Raw genomic sequence first — 24,137 nt, forward strand, 5'->3', positions numbered from 1 at the left:
AGATATATACGTACTGGTGATATTCAAACAAGGGCTATGTTTCTAGTGTTCATATAGAGTGTGTGCATATTTACATTTACCATGCAGTGTTAAAAGTTTATTCTTCATTTTGCTTATTTGATTGCCGTAGAGCAATTTCTTCTGTTCGAGCATATAGCTCTGCCAGGTGAGAATTTTGTGTGTTGTTAATATATATATATTTTTTGTTCCGTACCCACATATATCTATACTCAATAAATAGGAATTTACCTAAGTAAATATCACCGTCTTCATTCATGTGTGTGTGAATTCCTGCGAGCAGACGGCTTGCCAGTTACGTGTACGTATGCGTGTGCATACGCAAAAGTAAGTATAACACAACCTGAGTCTCAAAAGCATCAACGTGGCTCATGTCAAATCACTGTTCACATTTCAACATTATCAATCTGCGCCCAACAGAATATGAACCTGGACCAGGATTGTTATCAGCTGTTTTCTTAGGGAGTTCTTCGTGAGCCAGCACCCAAGGGAAACGGTAGGTAGCAGTACATAAACGATTAATAATAATAATAATAATAATAATAATAATAATAAGACTATTCCAGCATAAAAGTTATCAATTGCATCACACTGGCAACAAGCGACGCATATTTTAACTTCATAAAAATCGTTTCTCACGATTTTCTGGAAAACTACGTATGATAACATCTTCATTATGTCAAGTTGTTTATCTCAGTGTGATATATGTCTTACCTCTGGACAATATCACAGTAAAACAAAAATTAAATATTAGGAGTACATCGTACTTTTGGACTACATCTCATTAACCATGGGAAGATTGAGTAGTGTATACTTTAGGATGTAAGTTTCAGCTTAACTTGCATCATACATTCTTAGGATTACAAAAAGGAAATTGTTCGTTTGCATTTGAACAAAATTCTTAGGATTACAAAAAGAAAAAATAATTTTTCCGAATTCCGGAATTTTTCTGAATTCCGGATTTTTTTCCGAAATCCGGATTTTTTCCGAATTCCGGATTTTTTCCGAAATCCGGAATTTTCCCGAATTCCGGAATTTTTCCGAATTCCGGATTTTTCCGAAATCCGGAATTTTCCCGAATTCCGGAATTTTTGCGAATTCCGGATTTTTTCCGAATTCCGGAATTTTTCTGAATTCCGGATTTTTTCCGAAATCCGGAATTTTTCCGAATTCCGGAATTTTCCGATTTTACTTTCCGGATTCCGGGAAGTAAAAATTCCGGAATTGGCCATCCCTAATATATATATATATATATATATATATATATTCAAGTTCATATGTAGACACTGTCATTGGGCAGTAATGCCTGTTGTGTTGATAAATAAATATAGAATAATTGACAGCTGAAACTGAAAAAAAAATAAACATATCAGTGAAAATTATATATTTATTTAATATAATATTTGTGCATCTATTAGTTCTATGAGGAACACAAGTTTTATATGTATATTATATGCAGTAATAATAAGGGCATATGTTAGTCATTTTGGGAAAAGGGCCGGCATTAATTCACTTCCGTAATCTTTTCAACGATTATCAGTTAGAGAAATTAACTCCTTCAAAATTAAATTGATTGAATTAAATATTGACTAACCTTTTAACTGATGGATTTAATCGTTTAATATTTTTTAACGGACTAATTAGAAGCCTGTTGTGAACTAGGAACCAAACTTAAAAAAAAAAAATAATTTCAGTGAAAACAGTTATTAAAAACTCGCTTCTGAACATTTCCTTTATAGTTGTTACAATCACACATTTTGATTTCTTGAAATAGTTACCTATTCATGAGGAAAAGACATTCTTTCCACCAAAATATACTTTTCTAGTATACAGTGAATGAATTTTGCCTACTGTTAAGTATCTTATAAAAGTTTTCATTGAGTTTGGTTAAAATTCTTACTTTCAAGACTTAAACAGTGCTAACCCGATAACTTTACTAAAATCGCTTTTTCGTTTTCGGTAACGGGTTTCAGAAAATTTCCATAAAAATATGTGGACAATTTTGAGAGAAAGTTTACAAGGCAGCAATTATTGCTTGTATTAATTGTTTGATACATACTGTGTGTGTGTGTGTGTGTGTGTGTGTGTGTGTGTGTGTGAGAGAGAGAGAGAGAGAGAGAGAGAGAGAGAGAGAGAGAGAGAGAGTGTTAGTGTGAGTGTAAGAGATGGCCCTGTACTTTTGACACACTCATAATAGTGCCCTCGATTTTTTAAGAAAAGTTAAATTAAGGACAATAAAATAATTTACATCGAACTTAGCACATTGATGTTATTGTATCGGTGTAAGTGCTGTATGAGTGGCCGCGAAAAGCATACTTAAAATATTTAGTATAAAACTTCGATAGACAAATAAATATTAGAAATGAATATATACGTATATATATATATATATATATATATATATATATATATATATATATATATATATATATATATATATATATATATATATATATAAAATATAATATAAATGAAAGTAGTGACTGAATGTCTCTTGAGCCACCCGACCGATATCAATCAAATTTTCAACGTAGATGATGTTGAGACCCAGGATGGCTTCTATCATTTCACTTTAACGGTGCAACTTAAGAAAAGGAGATATATAAAAAAAAAAAATGATCGAAAATGACCGATATTAGTGTCAAATTCATAGTTTTCGGGATCGCTGAAATAAACAGTAACACTTCCAAATATAAATAAACGCTGTTTAAATATAAATTTAGCCATGCAACATGAAAGAGGAGGAGAGAAATATAAAAATGAAGGAAAATGACTGATATCAGAAAGCGCTTTAGTAATAGTAAAACGTGGCTGACTAACGGAACATATTACTAATTTTTGTTATTTTAACCAGCGAAGTGCGTAATGACGCTAGTACAATAATGCAATCGAAAAATTAATCTACGTAGTTAATCTCCAAAGAAAGTATATACTTTAACATACTACTAAAGAATAAGAAAAAATAATTTCTGGTATATATATATATATATATATATATATATATATATATATATATATATATATATATATACAATAGCAAACAGATACTTTTTTCCTGGAATCTGGAAAGTCCTCGAAACTCTCTCTGTTGTTCTTGACGACATTTATTACCCCTGTTACCTAAACATCAACTTTGCCACATCCCTCTGTTGTCTCTTTCTTTTATCTTCCATTCATTGCCTTTTTTTAATGCTGAATTTTGTTTCTTTCGATAGGATCTATACAGGTATTACGGAAGTACGGCAACATTGAAGAGAATGACAGCGCGCGTGCTGTCTAAGATCGACCGAGGGTTGTGCGGGAGAAAATTGTAGTGGTTGGGGCAAGAGATCTCTAAGTTTGTTTGCAACAGTATAATAAAATTCTATTATCGATGAGAAAGAATTAAACAAATGAAATATAGCATCTCAATTTTGCATGTTTTAATTTTCTCTAATCAGGTTTTCCTTTTATTTTTCAGGTCCAAATGATACCAGAATATGCTCTGTAACAGAATCCTTCAACGCAGTATATGGTGTGTTAGAATACTGTGCAATGGATCCAATTACTCAAGTGTCTGGAGTAGTTATGGTATTCGATATGGCAGGATTTGGATTCCAGCACTTACGGATATGTACACCAAGATTAATACGTTCCTGGGGAGGCATTCTGCAGGTAATCAATGTGTCCCTTATTCATATATTAGGTTCATTGTTTGAAAATTAGGGTTAAAACATTTTATGTTCATGTTTCTCAGATTATCTTTGTAGATCACAATTACACATATGTATTAATGAGACACACCATGAGTTAGGATATGTATTTGCTCGCAATTAATAAACGTTAAATATAGTAAAATTCATCGGTGAAAAAAAAAACGCAATTTATGACAAAAACATCGGAAAATTCAGGTCAGTACTATTGACAAATCACGAAAAGAAAAATTCGGTCACATATTAAGCTTATTTTCTACTTAACAATGATAAAATTCATTATTGCCTGTTCCATATTGCATTATGTAACCAACCTTATATCGTCTTATGAGAACCAGAGGAACGTAACTCCATTTACGTAGGTTTACAGGCGAGAGGACAAAAATAATATTTTCTTAGAAACATGTGTTTTTAATTAGATGGTAATTGAGCTACATTACAACAGATGATCGACAAGGAGAACAGATGGCGTTACGTTCCATTTACACCAAGTGGGGCTTTCAAAATTATGTCCAAACATGAAGAAAACTAAAACCTCATTTTTGGAGTTACGTTCCTCTGCTTCTCATGCGACGATATTTGTAATTTCAAAATAAAAATATATATGTACAAGGTGAACTGTTTATGTTGATACACTTTTCAAACTAATCAACAATAAACGGTGAAATTTTGTACCATGCACATATCGGCAGGGGGCATTATTTGGCATACTATGTGGTTCTACAAGTTTGACAGTGTTGCCAACCCATCAAAAAGTTATATTCTTTTTACATGCTAATGTACTGTATCATTACAGTGTTACATGTATTGTTGAGTGTTGCAAGCGCCCTTAGTCACAAACATCAAAAGTTTGGTGGTCTCTATAGCAGTAACGACGCAAATGAGGCAGACGGAGCAATGCACATCCAAAGTACTTTAGTGACGAATACTATGGTCATGATATGAGGATTTCGATTGAAAACGAACAAAATTACAAGGAATTGAAAATGTAATTATTTTTTTTTTTTCAAAATCCTTTATTTCAAATAACTGCTTGGAGAAGTACCTCATCCAATTACATAGATTGTTTCCAATATATGTAAAGATTATAATATCATTTACAGAAGTTTAATCTCTAATCATTCTGGAGATATGTTAAAACTGTTAAAGTTTGCAACCTAGGCCGTTATGTAATTCAGAGAGCTTACTGCAATTACACCTAGGAAAAAAAAAAGTGTTGTTGTAATGTTATAGAAGCAAAAGAAATAAAAAAAATATTTAAAATGTTTGCACAAATACGCCATTTTAAGGAATATATGAAAAATACTCTAATAAATCTGCAATTTTAAACATGTCAAAGAATTTAACCACATATTTTTTTATAGCCTAATGCTATAAAGCAATAAATCTGTATCAAGCATTTAGTAAAAAAATAAAAATAAAAAAACAGGAAAGAAAGAAAGAAAATTATCGAAGAAAAATGTCTAATTATCTATTGATTCTAAAAATTCTCTATAGTCAGAATCGAACCCATCATCTTAGGGTTCATTAAAGCTTCCATCATGTTGTTCTGTGAAGAATACTAATTACTAGTGTCAACTGAGAATCGAACCTTCCATTGTATGTGTTCAATCTATCTAAATCTTAGGCTGATTTCTCACAGAATATTGCTAGAGAGAGAGAGAGAGAGAGAGAGAGAGAGAGAGAGAGAGAGAGAGAGAGAGAGAAAATGAATTGAAAATAATAAAAAACTTATAATTGAGTGACAAAGAGGTTTTAATTTCATTAGTTGTTGTTATAACGTGCATAAAGGCTGCACGTGAGATATGAAGCAAGAAATCTGTGTCAGAAAGGTGCTTAGATTATTTTCCTATGATTTAGAAAGCTCCAACTCTTTTGACTTGCGTAAAGTCTAAAACTGAAAAGCGAAGACTTGAAGTATGGTTGATTAAATAGAGAGGTGTTTTTAATATGAACTTGCAGAATGCAATACGCGTACCTTTTATATTTCCTTGTTTGAAAGCTCCATGTGTGTGTCTGATAGAAAAGAATAAGTTTTGAGCTTGTTCCAATAAACCTGATTAAATTTTGGATACAACTTCAGAGAGTTGTTATTTTGTACTCAAGTCAGCCTTAAATTATTTATGTGAATTTAGGAAACTGATTCATATTTTTTTTTTTTTTTAAATAGAATACTACAATATTATTTTGAGATGAAGAGATGCTAACATAGCATATTCGAATAGAGCAATGTCATCTCTGTAGAAGTAGCATTGTTTTCATGCTCTTTCTATGATTCGATGTTTCAATGAAGTTTGCTTATTTATAGGTGATAAAATCATCTTTATATCAGATTCAAGAGTGCTATACTGGTAAAACTTATACTTGCTATACTGGTAAAACTTATACTAGCTATACTGCTATTACTTTTACTATTAAAATAACTACTTCCAAACTAAGGTACTCTTTATTTACGGACACGGGTACATGCACACAAACTTCAAAAGTACTTTACTAATTTTTATCCCCATGCTACTAAATAATATTCTTCACAGTACTTCTAACAAGCCCACTTGCATACTCCAACTTCATTCTTGCTCCCACGAACTCTTTGACCCATGCCAAAGCCGGCCATCCTCATGCCCATCACAGACTATTGACAGTAGTGTCACACTCTTCACAGACTATTTGCTATACCACATTCCCCACAGATTACTCACTATTTAACTCTTCCACATTCTTCACAGATTATTCACTATTACACTCTTCCACATTCTTCACAGACTATTCACTATTACACTCTTCCACATTCTTCACAGGTTATTCACTATTACACTCTTCCCCCCGTTTTTTTACAATGACAATCTATTAGGTGGTCTCCTGATCCTTCCGGATCTTCTTGGTAGCTGCCAATCTTGCTGCCCTACTGATGTTCTGACACCTCCTGGATCTCTTGTTGGTAGCTGCCTATCTGGGTCGTACTGGTGTTCTGCCATCTTCTGGGTTTTGTCTTGGTAGGTGTTGATCTTGCTCTCTGACTGATGTTCTGTCACTTTCTGAATTTATGTTTGGACTTCTAGGCAGTTGTACATCTTCCACTGCTGCGTCTGCGAGCGGGTTCTTTCGGCAAAGAAACCATATATCCTCCTGACATTTTCTTGGCATGTTATCTTCTCGGTCTTCCTTTGCTTGCGGAAAAATTATTTGATGTCGATGGCACTTCCGTATTTTTCCTTGTATGCTTACCAAAAATACGACTGGGCTCATCTGCCTGACCAGTACGCCTTTGATAAATTTAGGAAAACGATCGCGATAGTTCTTCACCCAGACCACTTCATTCTTTTCTTGTTGTTGTTTCTTTCCTGTCTTTCTTGCCGCGTTAAAACACTCCCTTCTGTACAACATTAAACATTGTGCGTGGTTGGAAATTTAACATCAATTCCGCTGGTGGTTTCCCTGTTGCCTTACTCGGTGTGAATCGAAGCATGTATAATATTTCTTTCAGCTTATGCTCTCCTAATCTACGGTTCCATGTATATTTATTGTCTAAAAACTGTTTTCTTAAAAGCTGCTTTACTGTCTACACGGCTTTTTCAGCGATTCCATTGCTTTCTGGGTTGTATGGTGGAGTTAGCACTGCCTTGATGTCTCTTTCCTTTAGGTATGTCGTGAACTCAAATGATGTGAAAGGAGGTCCGTTATCTGATACTAAAGTCTTTGGATACCCGAAAATTTGAAAAAACTCGTCTAACTTTTGTTTAGTTTCAGATGCTGTCGTTGAATTTACATTCCACACTTGGATCCATTTTGAATAACTGTCCACTAACAGCAAAAATTTAGATCCCACACAATCAAAGTGATCTACATGCACTCTTCCCATCGGTTGTGCTTCTGCTTTCCAACTACTATATTGATTCTTAGGGTTATTCCTATGCATGCTATTACACGTTTCACAAAATTCGCTCATTTTTTTGATATCACGGTCTAAACCTGGCCACCAAACTGCTTCCTTAGCTACAGCCAGCATTCTCCAAGCACCTAGGTGATTTCTGTGTAACTGTTCCAGATACTTCTTCCTTAACTTATTTGGGAGTACAGTTTTACCTTCCATAATCACACATTTGTTCACGACTGAAAGTCTTTGCTTGTTGTTAAAGAATGTTCTTAACTCTGTAGTATTATTTTCTTCCTTCAACTTCCTGGGCCAGCCTTTTATTATCCATTCTCTCACCTGACATAATAGTCGGTCTTCTTCCGATGCCTCCATGACTTCTTGGACCGTTAATGGAGCCAACAGTATTTGGCTTATGAACTCTGTTTCGTCTATTTTTACATCCACTGGTGCCTCATTAATTGGTAGTCTGGATAGGAAATCTGCTACTTCCACTTGCTTACTATAAAGGATTTTGAAGTCGTACGAAGACAAGAACAGCATCCATCGTTGGAGTCTTGGTGAAGCTGCGTCTGGAATAGCCTTTTCTCCGAATATGATCTTGACTGGCATAGAATCTGTAATAATTGTAAAACGTCTACCGAACAAATATTTATGAAATTTCTTTACTCCGTGTATTATCGCTAATGCTTCTCTTTCGAACTGGGCATAGTTACGTTCTGCATTGCTCAATGTTGCTGACGTACACGCTACCGTCTTCAACTTGTTATTCACTTTGTTACACAACACAGCGCCGATTCCATCCTGTGATGCATCCGTAACGAGTACCACCTCTTCCTTCTCATCAAATGGGTGTAGTATTTCCGCCTTCTTCAGCAGTTCTTTTGCTTGTGTAAATTCTTGTGCATGTCGTTCATCCCAACACCATATGGCTCCTTTTCTTAGTAATGCATACAACGACGGAATTTTTGACGCTAAGCCAGGTAGTTGTCTATGGTAAAATGAAAGCATGCCTAGGAAGGCCTTCAGTTGCGTTACATTCGTCGGTTCGGGGCATTTCATGATCGCTTCCACCTTATCTTCCATTGGTTTAATTCCTTCTGGACTAATATGATGTCCCAAATACTCTATTTCCTGTTTGAAGAAAACACACTTGTCTCCCCGCAGTCTGATATTCAGATCCTCGAACTTTTGTAGGAGTATCCGTGTCTTTTCGTAACAATCATACGTATCTTTTCCCCATATTATCACATCATCCAAGAAACATGCAGCCCACGGTAAATCTTGTAACACTGACTCCATAAACTTTTGAAAAATTTGTGCTGCACAGCTCAACCCAAATGCTAGTCTTTTGTGTTGGTACAAACCCCAAGGTGTGTTCAGCGTCATGTATTTTAATGAATTTTCATGGAGCAACAATTGTTGGTACGCCTGCTTTAAATCACACAATACGAAACAATGGGCACCCTTCAACTTGTTCATTAAGTCTTCAATGCGTGGTAGTGGGTACGATACTTTTTCCAGAACTTTGTTTACCGTCACGCGAAAGTCCCAGCATAATCTGATGCTTCCATCTTTTTTTCTCGCTAATACCAGTGGCGTCGCCCAATCGGAATAATCCACTTCCATCAAAATTCCTTGTTGCACCAACTTATCTAACTCATCTTTCACTTGTGGTTTCAAACTTATCGGTATTTCGTATGCCTTCTTGAAAATTGGTACCGCTTCTTCTTTCACTGGTAATACCACTTTGTACCCTTTAACTGGTGTGTTTAAGTCTCCCTCAAACACTTCTTTGAACTCATCTTTGATTTTACTTGCTAAGTTGTCAGCTACAGTTACGTCATCTGTTCCTATCGAAGCAATATTACTACTAAACTGTTCTTTCCAACAAGGCCAAAGTATATTGATCCATGAACGTCCCACAATTGGTTGGTTTAGTTTAGCATCCAGTACATATAATGGTAACTGCCACTTACTACTTTTCCACTGCACTTCCACCATTATTTTACCTTTAGTGTCTAACGGTCTACCATCGGCATTGCATAATTTAATGGTATCCGATACTACTTGTTTGTTGGGGAAATGTTCGTTGCATGCATCTCTACTGATTACTGACACTGCGGCACCGGTATCTAGTTCAAAAAACACTGTCTTACCGTCACATTTTAGCGGTATGTTACATAAGTCCTTGCGTTTACCGTCTGGTACGTCCATTGCCAATAATTCAACGATCTTATCTAAGTTTTCTTCCTGCATTATTGACGTTTCTGGGGTAGTCACTTTAATTTCTTTCACTTTTTCTGTTACTTCTTCTGCGTCAATAGTCCCTTGTACTTCGTGTCTTTTAAAACACATTTTCTGAAAATGGCCTTGCACACCACAAAAATTACACTTCACATATTTTGCAGGACAGGAGTATTTGTTATGTTGTTTTCCGCACTTACCACACACAAATTTACCCTTGTACCGTTCTGCTTTGTTACTATTTCCACTGTTACTACTGTACCTTACCTGTGTTTGATTTTGCTTATTTGGCTTACCTTGACAATGACTCAACACATTCACCTGACCGACCTCTTCGAATTCTTTCTTTCTCATGATTGCCATGTCGTTACCAATAGTTTCCGCTTGCACTGCCATTTGAACAGCTACTGTGAAGGTCATATTGTCTTCTGCTAACAATCTCTTACTTACATTATCGTCGTTGATACCATATATAAACTGATCCCGTAATGCTTCTTCTAAAAATGTGCCGAATTTACACAATGCTGCTTGCTGTCTCAACGTGGCTACAAATTCTGTAACGGACTGACCTTGTGACTGTTGAATAAATCTGAATTTGTACCGTTCTGAAATTGTGTTGAGTTTTGGTCGGAAGTGTAACACTAACTTGTCTTTGATTTTTGCGTAGGTCAGATCTTGTATCTTTTCCGGTTCACAAATGTCTCTCAATAGTTTGTATGTTTTTGCACCGATAGACGCGATCAATGTAGGCACTTTCTTTGCGGCCGGTAACTCCATGGCTATGCAGAATTGATCAAACCTGTCCAAATAATCACTTATTTCCTGGTCTTCCACCTCAAATGCTTCAAAAAGTTTGGAACCTGCCATATTGTAAATCCTTTTACCTCGTCGCCACTGCTATACTGGTAAAACTTATACTTGCTATACTGGTAAAACTTATACTAGCTATACTGCTATTACTTTTACTATTAAAATAACTACTTCCAAACTAAGGTACTCTTTATTTACGGACACGGGTACATGCACACAAACTTCAAAAGTACTTTACTAATTTTTATCCCCATGCTACTAAATAATATTCTTCACAGTACTTCTAACAAGCCCACTTGCATACTCCAACTTCATTCTTGCTCCCACGAACTCTTTGACCCATGCCAAAGCCGGCCATCCTCATGCCCATCACAGACTATTGACAGTAGTGTCACACTCTTCACAGACTATTTGCTATACCACATTCCCCACAGATTACTCACTATTTAACTCTTCCACATTCTTCACAGATTATTCACTATTACACTCTTCCACATTCTTCACAGACTATTCACTATTACACTCTTCCACATTCTTCACAGGTTATTCACTATTACAAAGAGACGTCTGGAATCGAAAAAGCTGTAGTATGAACGCCATACTTCAGGGATCTCGTAGAAAAGAAAAAATAATCTGCTTTCTGTAGATTAAACAGTATCACTGTGCGGCGTTTTAAAGAAATGGTCAGTTAAGTGACTTTATAATACAATCACGGATGTAACAAGAGGGAATCTGAGAAAGTCCAACCCTTAATCTATTGCCACGGTAATGAGGATGGTGGACTCATTTTACACCTCTTTGCATATGTTTGCATATTTGGACAGTCCATGTTGTGTTATGTTATGGGTCACCTGTAATTGCACTTTTATTGTATTGTCGTCTTTGCTATTATTAGTCTCGAAAGCTCATCTAACCGTCCCCTTCGAGATGTCTATCTCCTTAACACAGCCTTCTCTAACTTAGCTTCGTAATCAGTTTTGTTGATCTCATCTATCACTACCTCTAATGCATTGTCAACAATCTTCTTTTCCGCTCACTGGTAGGTCAACTGAGTTTGTGGTGAACATCGTGTCTGTTTCTTTTCTTTCAGAAGTAATCAAATTTCCTTCAACATCCTCATTTCACCAATTCATACGAAATCATTAAATATCAATAATCACCTGTCGTCTTTAGCCACAGATCATGAAACTGACGAATTCTGATTTAATTTTATCCATTACATTCGTTTCCTGCTGTAGTTATGCAATCATGCACAATACCAAAAATCCATTACCATCCAGGTGATGTTCAAGATATAGAAGTTCTAAAACCAAATTTCTGCTACTTGCTGGGATATCGTTCCATTCGTCATGAATCACTCTCATTTTTCCTGATGGAATATCAAAGAATTCCTTGCGCCACCACTAAAACATTCTGAATCATGCATTTTTGAAGAACAGATTAACAAGTCCAATACGATAAGATAGCGTCTCAGCAGAATGGGTTTGGAGATATTCATCTCCAATTTTCATTTTCCCATGCCTTTCGGTAGTCTGTAACTCTGAAATAAAGCGATTTCGAGGGAATGTTCATTTGATCCTTTTTTTCTTCTTATTTCTATGAGTAAGTTAATCTGCCAAGCGTTGTAAACGACCTTTGGAAACATATATAACTATATTTGCCATGGAAGTGATGTTCAAAGTATGTAATGAGACAAAGTTGCAATGTATGTAATTCACCCTATGAAAGAAGTAGATATTAGAAAAATTTTTAAACAATGTTCGAATTAACTTTATCTTTACTTCAACATGCCATCAGGCCGTATGATTGCAATCCTGTTCGGTAAGTATCAAAATTTAGTTTTGAAGAACAAATTAAATATTTCATACTTTAACTTCTTACTTCACGATTACATATATCCATGTTTGAAATATTGGAATATTTTGTACTTTCCTTTTATATCTTTGTGTAGCTTTCCTTTTTCCAACTCTGTCCTTTGATAAATCAAATTATACTAAAATACAATTGTCATGAAACCTTTACCTACACCTTGAGGTAAAATCATTAAGCTTAGGAATGTATTTCGTAACTGACTTTAGCAAACTTCTGATTGTTAATTTTCAGAAGGAAGAACATTGACCTTAGACATACAGTTTTAGAAAAATACTTTAGAGTCAAAATCATATGAAAATTACTTGTGCCATAGCTAGCTTAAAATTTGTTTACAAGAAGGAAGAAAAATATAGAAGTCTTACCGGAGAAAATGATATCACGAAACATCTATAATATTACTTTTTGAGGGAAAGAAAATACCGATTACTTTGTTGACCGTAAAAAAATATTTTTCTTCTTTTTAACGAGTAGCTAAAAATTAACAGGTAAAGTTCTTAATCTATGAAATTTAAAATTAAGCTACTCTTTTTGTAACAATTAAAACAAATCGTTAAGTTCTGAGTCGTTAATCATCAGGTTTACTTAGAAGTATGACTAATACTTTGAGTTGCATTCGTTTCCTTTTTTCTGGTCAATTTGACAGTATTTTGTACATTGAAATCTTTTTGTTGTCTTCTACAGTGAATTCCGTAAAGTTCATCCGTATTTCATAATTTTTACTGTATTTTACTTTGATAAAGTGCTCGTAATTTTCACTTTAATCAAAAGTTTCCTCTATTTCTATTATTACGTACTATTGATTGAAGAAACCAATTGTAGAATTATTTTTGCATTGAAATACAGTGACTGAATTAGTGAAAATACATTTATACGTTTAAAAACTCTTGTTGAGGAACCGCAAAATTAATAATAAATAAAAATTACAGAAAATTCTTATCAAGTGCTCAACTGTATTCAACATACTGAAATCCTTACTTACTTTATTATTATTTAAATTTAATAGTATTTCTGAAGGAACATATCCTGTATTTCTCATTTTATAATCGTACATGCATCGCTGTGATTAATAGAAAGAGAGTGACTACAGAAATCTTAATAAACATTGGTTGAATTGGAAATAATATTGGATTAATGATAATGTATTTGAACTAATTATTGTACTTTGATAAACAGAATTTAATTTGTATAGGTTTAAACAGTCAAAAATATATTAAAAATTAGTAGCGTTTCAAATTTAATACCAGTGATCTTATAGGTAATTATAACACTGATTGAGAAGCTATGATAGATATATGGTTTTATTAATATTTATTGTAATTCATAAGTTTTTTTTCGAATTAGTTTATTTTTGAGTTTTGCTCATATCTACACTTGTAATTTGTTAACTTAAAATATAGCATTTTGAAGAAATGACTAAGAGTCTGTACGAATATAAATGTTCAGGAATAATACAATCTCAGAGATGTAAACAAATCAAGTACGTAATAATATTGTGTGTAAATAATAAAAGGAAAAATGTGTCTACTGTTAAATTATATCCTGTTTATTTTTACAAAAACTTACGTTGTGCAATACGTAAAATTACCTCTTTCTTATGAATTATTCTTTGCAGGACAGTTTTCCTCTACGATTTAAACAAGTAAATGTCGTTAACGAACCGTTTTGGTTTGGGCTGGTCCACAACATGTTCAAACCGTTATTTTCAAATAAGCTTCTCGATAGGGTAAGTAAGACAATTTTCTGTACATTTATAAAAGTACGCAATGCAGTATAAACTTAACATGAACGCTAAATGAAAAGGAATCCTAAGTACGAAACAGGAATATAGATATGTTTTATTACTTTCACTTCTATTTCTTACGTCTGGAGGAGGTTCTTTACTGAGGTAGACCTTCTATCTGATTCGTTATTGACGCTAATTATCTTTTTCTCTTCATTTTCCTCTTGTGGTGGGTTACGTTTGCGCTTACGTATTGTTTTTCGTTTTTTCCCTAATTTATTCCCACCTGCTTTATTGATTTTATATGTAGGAGAAACGGGCAATATTTCGGTGACCTAATCTCAACGGTTTGGAAGCTACAGTTTGTGAACCATTATTGACTTTATGTTGCGTATTGTTCACCCTGTAATTACTCTATAGAGATGTGACATAGTGGATTTGAAAGATGATGGAATTGCCTTTCGAATGGTAGGGGGAAGACAGTTTAATATGAGCAGTCCGAAAATATGGGTAGCACGAAGCTTAAATTCTCACAGCGCACACATACCTTGCTCGAGAGTAAAACAACGAAGTTGGTAGCATTGTTTGGAGTTTAATGAATTTGCAGGGAGGAACCCAAGTTCGTTCGCTGCAGTTATTATGAAATAAAAGACAATTTTACAGGTACCTAGAATAAAAACCTGTAGCTTTTTGGAGCTATAGTTAAATCAGGGTCATGGATAATAAGCTAAAACTTGGTATCTATGCGTTGTATATAATTTGTCACTGCATTTATAGTCAGTCCTGTCTAGGAACGCAACACCAATCTTCTGTTCACTTCTTTCCTATAAACAGAGTTGCCAACTACAACATTTTAAAATATCATTAGCAGTCGGTGAAATATGAGCTTTTGAATTCAGTTTAATATGAGCACACATTTCTTTTAAGTAATGAGAGAAATGAACATGATGAGCTTTTGCAGATGTTAACTAAAATAGATATTTCTTAAAATGGATGATATGAATTCTACAATCTTCAAGTTCATAACAGCAATGTATTTACCAAATTAGAATTTGCTGAAATGATCACGAAAGCATGGAATGCTAATGCTACTGTTGGAATTGCTTAAAGTGCGTTTAAAGCAACTGAACTTTGGCCAGTAGATGTATATGCTATTAGTAGTTACGCTTATGTTGCAGAGAATTATTCTCTTGATGTTTCTCAAGAAACTTTGAGGTCATCTGCTGGTAATAATGACCCAACAAGCTCTTCTACAGTACCTAATGTTGCTATAGTGCACACATCACCAACCAATACAACTACAGGTAAAAAACTTGCCCGTTTCGCAAACACTGAACTTCAACCTGGACCATCAAGCGCCTCAGAAACACTATCAACCAAGTTTCTCAAACACCGCGGAAAATTGTCAAATCACTTTTTCCTCTGCCTACTATTCAGAGATAAAGCAACAGAAAAGGAAGACATAGAGGAAAAGCAGGAGAACTTACATCAAGGCAATTGATAATACAGCTTAAATCCAAAGGCATTTCAAAAGGAAGACTTCCTGTAAAGGTGAAGAAGCAGACATCTATAAAGAAATCTAAAGCACAAGTGGATACTAATAGTTTTATGCCACGTTAGGAAAGAGAATAGGCTCATTCATAGTGTGAGGAGAATGATAGTATTTGCCATATTTGTGAAGGAAAGTTTAGTGAAGACTCCAGAAGGGAAGAATGGATTAAGTGTGATATGTGCCAAGACTGGTATCATGCCCTTTCTGTGAACGTTCAGGGCCCTGAGTTCTTTCTTTGTGATTATTGTAGAATATTTAGTGCCTAGTTATTTATATCAAACCAATAGACATGTCTCTTTAAATGAACTGTGTTTTACGTGCATGTCCAACTATCTTTTACTAGGTTATTGTAATCAGTTACGTTTCATTTCTTCTTTTGTACATTTTTTTTTGTATCTGCTTTGTATTTTATGTGAAAATATTAAGTAAGAAACGCTAATATTTCGCTCATATTAGAAACGCTAATATCAGCATTTCATATTTGCCCTATGAAGTGCTCATATTACCCTTGTACTACGGAAAATATGAGCACTGCGCACCTACCTTACTAACCTGTTTATTACTCACGAACAAAAGCATGTATAACATTGTACTTTTAGCGTTTGTAGACGAAGGATCAGGCTTCCTTTGGTGATACTTTTTACTTTCTGTAATACATCATTTTTGAGATGTTAGTATTTTCATTAACTGTGCTTGTATTCAACTGACTTCCCCTATGCAACATGTGACAGTGGTATATTTCCAATGAAAGTTACTGAGGAAAATTTGGGAATCAGTGACGGCATCTAATTCCCTTACATAATCTTAACTTTCCCTCAATAACCCCCTTTTCAAAGAAACCACTGCCACATGTTGCATACCGTTAGAAAGATCATTCTATTACCTTTCAAATCCGCTATGCCCCACATCTGTAGAGTAATTACAGGGTGAGTAATAAGAAACATGAAATCAAAAATAGTTAACAACCGTTGAAATTAGGATCAATATTCATGTGAACATTTTTGCTTAGAATAACACATACTACCATTTCCCACAATATTGTCCCTTCTTCCTGGGACACTAATATCTATCTATCTATCTATCTATATATATATATATATATATATATATATATATATATATATACCGGGTGCACCATTTATAATGTCCCACCTTTATAACAGAGGAACCAAGAGAGAGAGAGGGAGAAGCGAAACTTTGCACAAAGAAACTACAGGAAGGGGGACATCTATCCGTATATTGGGTACCATTACCAGGTGAACAGTGTTGCCAACCCAATATAAAGTTATGATTTTTTAAATGGAATGACCTAAATTTAATTTCATATTTCTGCATAATTTTTGAGAAATAACGTTAAACAGATGTCAAATTTAAACGCATTGATCGCTTAACACGCAAGGGATGAAGTAGGAACTATTGATGCACATTAAATTAAATACTGGGAAGAACTCTTTAAAATGACTTCAAGTTTAGAAGGATCAGTAAAACAGTGTTGCCACAACGGAAGAGAAAAAAGTTGAGTTTGGAAATAGTGCAATAACTTGGAAAAGATCCCTAGTACAGTATGGTTTAAAATTCATAAAGCAAATCAGTATGTCATAAGGAGCATTGTCACGTTTATTTGAAATCGATAAGTCAAGTACTTACAGAGATATTCGGTACTCTGTAAAAGGTGAGAATTTTGTGCTGTACAAGATGGTAACGCTGTTTCAAAATTACTTTTTTTCCCTCAGCGTTAGAGAATCGTGAAGAAATTAATAAAACGAAATAAAACTAATAAATGGACATACAATGAAATGAAACCCATTTGAGTTCTTGAAGGGACTAATTAAACGTAATGTGGATATAAATTGTTCTTGAGTTAGTAATACGAATTCACATTTCAACAAGATGGTAGAAATAAGTTTACGAAAGTTACCTAATAACTATTCGTGCGATGAATATACTAGGAGAGTAATATCGAAACAATTCAATATTATCTGTAAATATTACAGACTTGTTACCATTTCTTTTTTTAAACACGAATGAATGAAATAAGTAACAGTTTGTTGCAATTGAAGCAATACAAAAGATGGTTTCCAAGCACAATTTCTTTGGCCGTGTTGTAGCTGGTGGGTGTAGGCAAGTGGGTGTAACCGAGATAATTACCGGTACCCACTTCCTTCGTTTGCTAACATACGTCTAAGGGGATCATTTGGAAGCAATGTTCAAGAAATTGTACATAAAAGAAATGCAAGAAGTCATTATAACTGCTATGCCAATGATCAGGGCCGGCGGAAGGGGAAAATATCACCCGGGCAAAGAATCCATATGTCGCCCCCTACAACCCATTGGTATTGTTGAGTTTAAATTTGCTATGCTACCTTACAGATAGCTGCTTTTAAAGGATAACTCCTCGAACTCTATAACTATTACTATAAGAATCAATTATCAAACTGAGTAAGATCTTAACTTTTGTCAGTTAAATACACAGAGTAAGTTTTGGTTAACGATATACGATACAATTATTTACACATGAGCATGCAAAATATTCTACGTCACTGATTAGAAATTTACAGAACGATTCAAGAAACAACGATTTATATAAAATTAAGATTGATGATGCGATACAGCATTTATTTACACATATATACATAAACAACCTTGTTAACTGCGAAAGACAACACATATATAAACAAAAGAACATACAAATATATTTTGTAACAGTATTGTACAAAGATTTCGTAATACAAATAATACAACCAGTAATATAATTTTATATCTTTATACAGTTTTAATGCAAATTGTCCTTTGACTTGCTTACAATGCTAAGTAAAGTTAACTTTTCGTGCCTTTTTCTCTGCAAAGTCTTTAATTAAAGTATCAGTGTCAAGCTCACACAGAACATCACATTCAATAGACATCATAGAAAGGCCTACAAGGCGCTCTTGCGTCATCGTTGATCGTAGGTATTCTTTATAAGTTTCAACTTGGAGAAACTTCTTTCTGCTGAAGCTACCCTTACAGGAATAGTTAATAAGATTCTTAGAGCAATAGTTGCATTTGGAAATAACCCAATAAGGGAGTTCTTGCAAATATATGTAAGTACTTGCAACGGTTTGCTCCCACTTTCAGAACCGAGAAATGAAGGTACAAGTAAGAGCTCTTGATATAACTGAAATCTGTCAATATCACAGTGATCTTTGTCTGTTAAAGATAGTTGCAAGTCCTTGCAACACTTTAGTAAATACTCTTTGTCCGTTATTGGATGGATGTCATACAAAAACCCAAATATTTCGCTGTGCTGCTTCAGTTGTTGAAATCTTTCATTCAGGGAACAGATAATTGTGTTTAATGTGCAAAAATAGAAGTTACATTTAAACGCACTGTATGGATCATTAATCGGTTCGTCTTCAGATTCATACAAAAATTGTCGTTTGACTTTTCTAGGTCGGAGTTTTGGTTCATTCTCAAATTGTGGTTGAATGTCGAGCTCTTCAGCAATTACTTTGGCATCAACCAAAATATTCTGGAAACCTTCATCACTTCGCATGTTCTCAAGGCGACACTTGGTTTTCTTAAGCAGATCAACTGCTTGCTGAATGTCCACTGATTCTTGTTGGAAAACATGGCTAACCACATTAACACAAGAAAGAACTTCATACCAAAACACCACAACACAAACGAACTTAAAATTCAGGAGCTTCCTAGCCAGGGAACAAGCCTTATTTTTGCCCATAACGTCTATCTTTGAGTCCTTTGATGCTTCGAAAAGAGCATCGTAAATTTCTCCTAACTGGTAGCGAAACGATTTGACAGCATCAATACAACTCTCCCATCTAGTATCACTAAGAGGTTTCAAAGTGAAATTGGATATATGTTTTTGCAGAACAGACCAACGATATGTGGAACTAGAAAAATAATTGTATACTTCTTGCAATAAAGCAAAAAAATTTATAACCTCACTACAGCACATTGCAGAATCATTCACAACCAAATTCAATCAATGGGAGCTACAAGGGACAAAAATGCTCGACTATTTAGATCTAATATTCTTTTTTGAACGCCTGAGTGAGCGCCTTTCATATTGGCACCGTTATCATGCCCTTGGCCACGCATGTTTGAGAACGGAATTTTCAGTTTTTCTAATTCTTCCAAAATAGTGGTAGTTAGTCCTTCTCCTGAAGAATCATTTATGCACAAAAATCCCAAAAAATGTTCTTCAATGGATGGTTCCTTACCCAGTTCTACCGTCACGAAACGAACAATTAGTGTCATTTGCTCTGTATGACTTACGTCGGGTGTACAATCTAATATTACGGAATAATATATCGCTTTCATTAGATCAGTCAAAATTTTATCCTTTATTTTTGACCCAAGGAGTTCAATTATTTCATTTTGAATGTCCGTGCTCAAATAATGTACATGTGTCTCTTTACATGTTATTCGTCGCAAATGCTCAGCCATATTAACATCAAACTGTGGAATACACTCAACTAGTTTGAGAAAATTGCCGTTGTTTCTTGAGTAAATGGTGTCATTTTGACCACGAAATGCCAAGTTCTGGGAAGCAAGAAACTGAATTATACACAGCAGTCATTTGAGAACTTCTTTCCGACGCTCAGTTTCATTGCGAATAATTGCTTGGTTTTCAGCGTCAACTGTTTTACCTGACTGTAATCGGTTTGCAAGTTCAAACCACGATTGGAAAGCCTTCATGTGAGTCAAAGATCTATCATGGTCTGATAACAGTCCGGACATATGCTTCCAATCCGAAAAACCTTCACGAGAAGAGAGTGACATTGTAGTATCACCGAAAAGACGGCAACAGAAACAAAATATTGCATCCTTAGTCACTGAATAAATAAGCCAACTACGAGCAACTTCTTCTCCATTGTGCAGACGTCTTTTGTAGTTACTTGTAGTAAATCGCCGACCCTCGCTGTTTACTGGGAACTCTCGTTTGGAGACTTGAACTGACCTCGTCTAACAAGTATCTGACGCATTCTGTCCGTAATATGTTCTGGCCAATTTCCTGGATCATCAAGATCGTTTGAATGTGATTCCAACACCTGCAAAAAAAAAAAAAAAAAAAAAAAAAAAAGTCAGTAGAAAATAACGTTAAATTTATTTTAAACATTGTCTTCTAACAAAGAATAAGTGACTAAAACTTGAATGGAATTTTTAAAATTGTGTTCATAATTTTTAAAGATAGTAGGCTTGCACCGAAGATGGGTGGGGTGGAGGTGGGGGATATTCAAGCAGCTAGATCATCCGGAGATAAACACAAAACTTAGCATGGCGCATGACCAATAAGCCTCCGATAGATGTGATATATAAATAAATAAAAAGGGGGAGAGGAAAAGCTTAATAATAATTGAAGTAAATAAATAAATAAATAAATAAATAAATAACTTACAGGTTTCGTGCGAATATAAGACGTCCACGTCATGTTCTTTTGTATACATAGGAGAATCTGCCCAGGATTTCTGAAGCCCTACGCAGGATTCTCGGTTTCAGCATTGAAGTGCTGTAATGTGGTTAAATGCCTTGACCCTGATTGGCTCCACAAATGCCTCTTACGAAGTTGAATCAGTAATGAACGACCAGATCAACCGGGATACAAACATGTTCGTGGCTGACTTAACCCAAGAAATATGCAACTTAGAAAACAACATTTCTTTGAACATTATTCTTAGCAAGTTTGTATTTCTTACTATCTGTATTTTCTTTAAAATATGCACATTATTATACATTAATTAAAATTAAACTCTGTTTTTTAAGCTCCGAAACACCACTGACTGTGTCCTTTTTTTCTTTCTCTTTAAATGTGGTGGGTTGGTATGTGATAAGTTAATTGACTTGCATCGTAATTTTTTGGGGCTTTCTGGATTAGAGTTTAGTACTTTATATTATTTAAAAAGCTTTCCGATTTCCTTGCGATGCTCAATATAAAAAGCCTTGGGGGATAGAATCCGCTAACTCTTGCATCAAATGTGAGTCTGCTAGTCATTCAACCACTAAGGCAATAAATATTACATATTATTATTTTTTAAAAAAATGCTATCCCATATGTCTTCCGTCAAAGCAACTTAAACGGAACACAGTAATATTATGCACCTAGACACAAGAAATGAATTCCAAAAATTGAGTAAGTGTGACCCTAAAGATGTTTTTGATTGATTGTTTATATATTTGGCATGTTATAATTTAATTGGTGTCTCCGCAGAACGACTGGTTAAGCTCATCGCCTTATAACTAAGGGAGCTCGGGTTCGATTCTCGGTGAGGACACAAGTGGTTCGGATCCCGCCCTTAGAACGTCATCATCATCCCATGGAAAGCAATGCAAAGCCACCATGGTTTCACCTTGCTGAGATACCTTCGGGGTCAAGCACATACCTCCGGGAAGAACAACAATCATCATCATAAATTAATTACTAATAGCAGGCAAATTATGAGCTTTCTTATATTACAGTACAAAAGCATACACAGTTTGAACCTCAGTATTTTCATTTTTCCAATAGATTAAACAATAAATAATTACAGTAAAACGTATGTGGCCAAACTATAGTCTGTTAAAAGATTTTTTAAAAAATGTCAGTTAGTGAAAAGTCTCTAATCAGTTCTACTGCTTGCTTATTTGTTACAAAAATAATAATTCGATTTATATCCCGAGTTCAGGTCGAAATGACCCATTCATCTACAACACCCGTCAAATTAAACCACAGAAAATCAATAATATTGTATATGCTTCATGGAAAGTAAGTGAAACATAGTTAATTTAATCCCGCTAGCTAGCTTCTATATAATATAATATAATATAATATAGAAGCTAGGCCGTCATGAACATATTGGTACAAGATATTTAGAAACAATTGTCGGTCTGTCGAATTTATAATTTATGCCTGTCGAATTGCAATGTACTCTTATAATAAAAGTAATTATGTTTCACTGCATTTCCTCTTATATTTTACACAATGCTGTAATTGCGTGATATTCAACCAACATTTAATTGTATGTTTGTTCAAATAGCAAAATGTTTAACTTACGTCTATTACAATATCCTGTGGAAATGCTGATCCATCTTCGTTTCGTATATCAATTGTTTCAGATTTCAATTGTTCTTCTTCTTCCTGCGAAATGCTCGTAATCTATCGATCCACCTGTGGAAAGGAAAAGAATTAATACGTTACAAATAAAGTTTCTTTTCTTAAAAGAAAAAAATATATTTAATTTGCATTCTAAAGGTGAAGAAAATGCATAAATGATAAAATAACTGCGTATAAATATTGAATCTACATATTCCGTGTTCATTGTGAAAATGTACAGTTAGGAAAACAAAAAATGGGGTGATTCTTACAGAATCTAGGTAAGTATGGCCTCATTTTTTCTTTTGCTAACTACATAAAAATTAAATTCTCTCCGTATTCATTAACAACTTTGTGTTGTGAAAATCATCAAGAATCAGCGCATTCATAAAATAGATGCGAATGCATTCAAATTAGCTGCCGAAGCCCGAACACTTTTTTTTTTTTTTTTTTTTTGTGTCACGTTAATCGTATTGGATAGAAACATAATCTATATAGTCTTACACTGGTACATGTTACTTATTTACAATATGTTTATGAAATAATGGGTCTATTGCAAAATTTGTGATAGCGAAACTCCACGGAGATCTGTTAACGGTAACAATCATACATTTTAACTCTTCAGAATTCTAGTTAGTAGACGATACTACTAATGCAAAAATTAGGATAGTGAAAACGAATGGATTTTGGCACATATGAGTTTCAATAATACTTGTTACGGTTTCATACTTGTAGCGTTCCACTTGTAAACATAAAATACAACTTCTGTACACTATGCACAAATACAGCATCGGTGGAAAATAGTTTCTAATGCAACCATCATTTATATGCACTCTTTTATTTTATCCGTAGTAAAGTACTCGTAAGGATTTTACACTAGTAACCTATACTTGTAAAATAAAACACAGGTGTATTACTTTGTATTTAACTCCATCGCTTGCAGAAATGTGTTCTTTCTAAATGTGTCTTTTCATACGAAGTACGGAAATTTTCCTGTAAATCTTTAAAAATTTGATGCACCAAAAGTAAACCAGAATCATATTTATTATAAATTCAAAGGTAAGTAAATTGACCAAAATGCAAGTAGTAAGACTGACTGACAATGTACTATACACAGGCTCACGCACAATACGTGATACGTTTTACTTCTGTAATATAGTGCTGATGGTGTTCACTAAAATTTTACTTAGGTGTTTTATTTTTCTTTCTTTTCGTCCTTGAACATAAAATATGTGTTAGGATAGGTAGGTTGGCTTTGGTTAGCTTAGCAAAGTATACATTTGGTA

General features: G+C 34.4%; 1 protein-coding gene across 2 annotated transcripts in view; it reads left to right on the forward strand.

The window, feature by feature from the left end:
* Positions 1 to 24,137, forward strand: part of LOC145693296 (alpha-tocopherol transfer protein-like) — a 180,737-nt gene that overhangs the window by 136,222 nt on the left and 20,378 nt on the right. For both annotated transcript variants that reach the window (XM_081769152.1, XM_081769153.1), the window contains exons 5-6: positions 3,479 to 3,672; positions 14,123 to 14,233. In XM_081769152.1, coding sequence (XP_081625278.1) covers positions 3,479 to 3,672; positions 14,123 to 14,233 — 305 coding nt within the window. The remainder of the gene's footprint in view (positions 1 to 3,478; positions 3,673 to 14,122; positions 14,234 to 24,137) is intronic.

This window comes from Thermobia domestica, chromosome 8, assembly GCF_964235325.1.
Source record: "Thermobia domestica chromosome 8, izTheDome1.hap1.1, whole genome shotgun sequence".
In the NCBI taxonomy this organism is placed as follows: Eukaryota; Metazoa; Arthropoda; class Insecta; order Zygentoma; family Lepismatidae; genus Thermobia; species Thermobia domestica.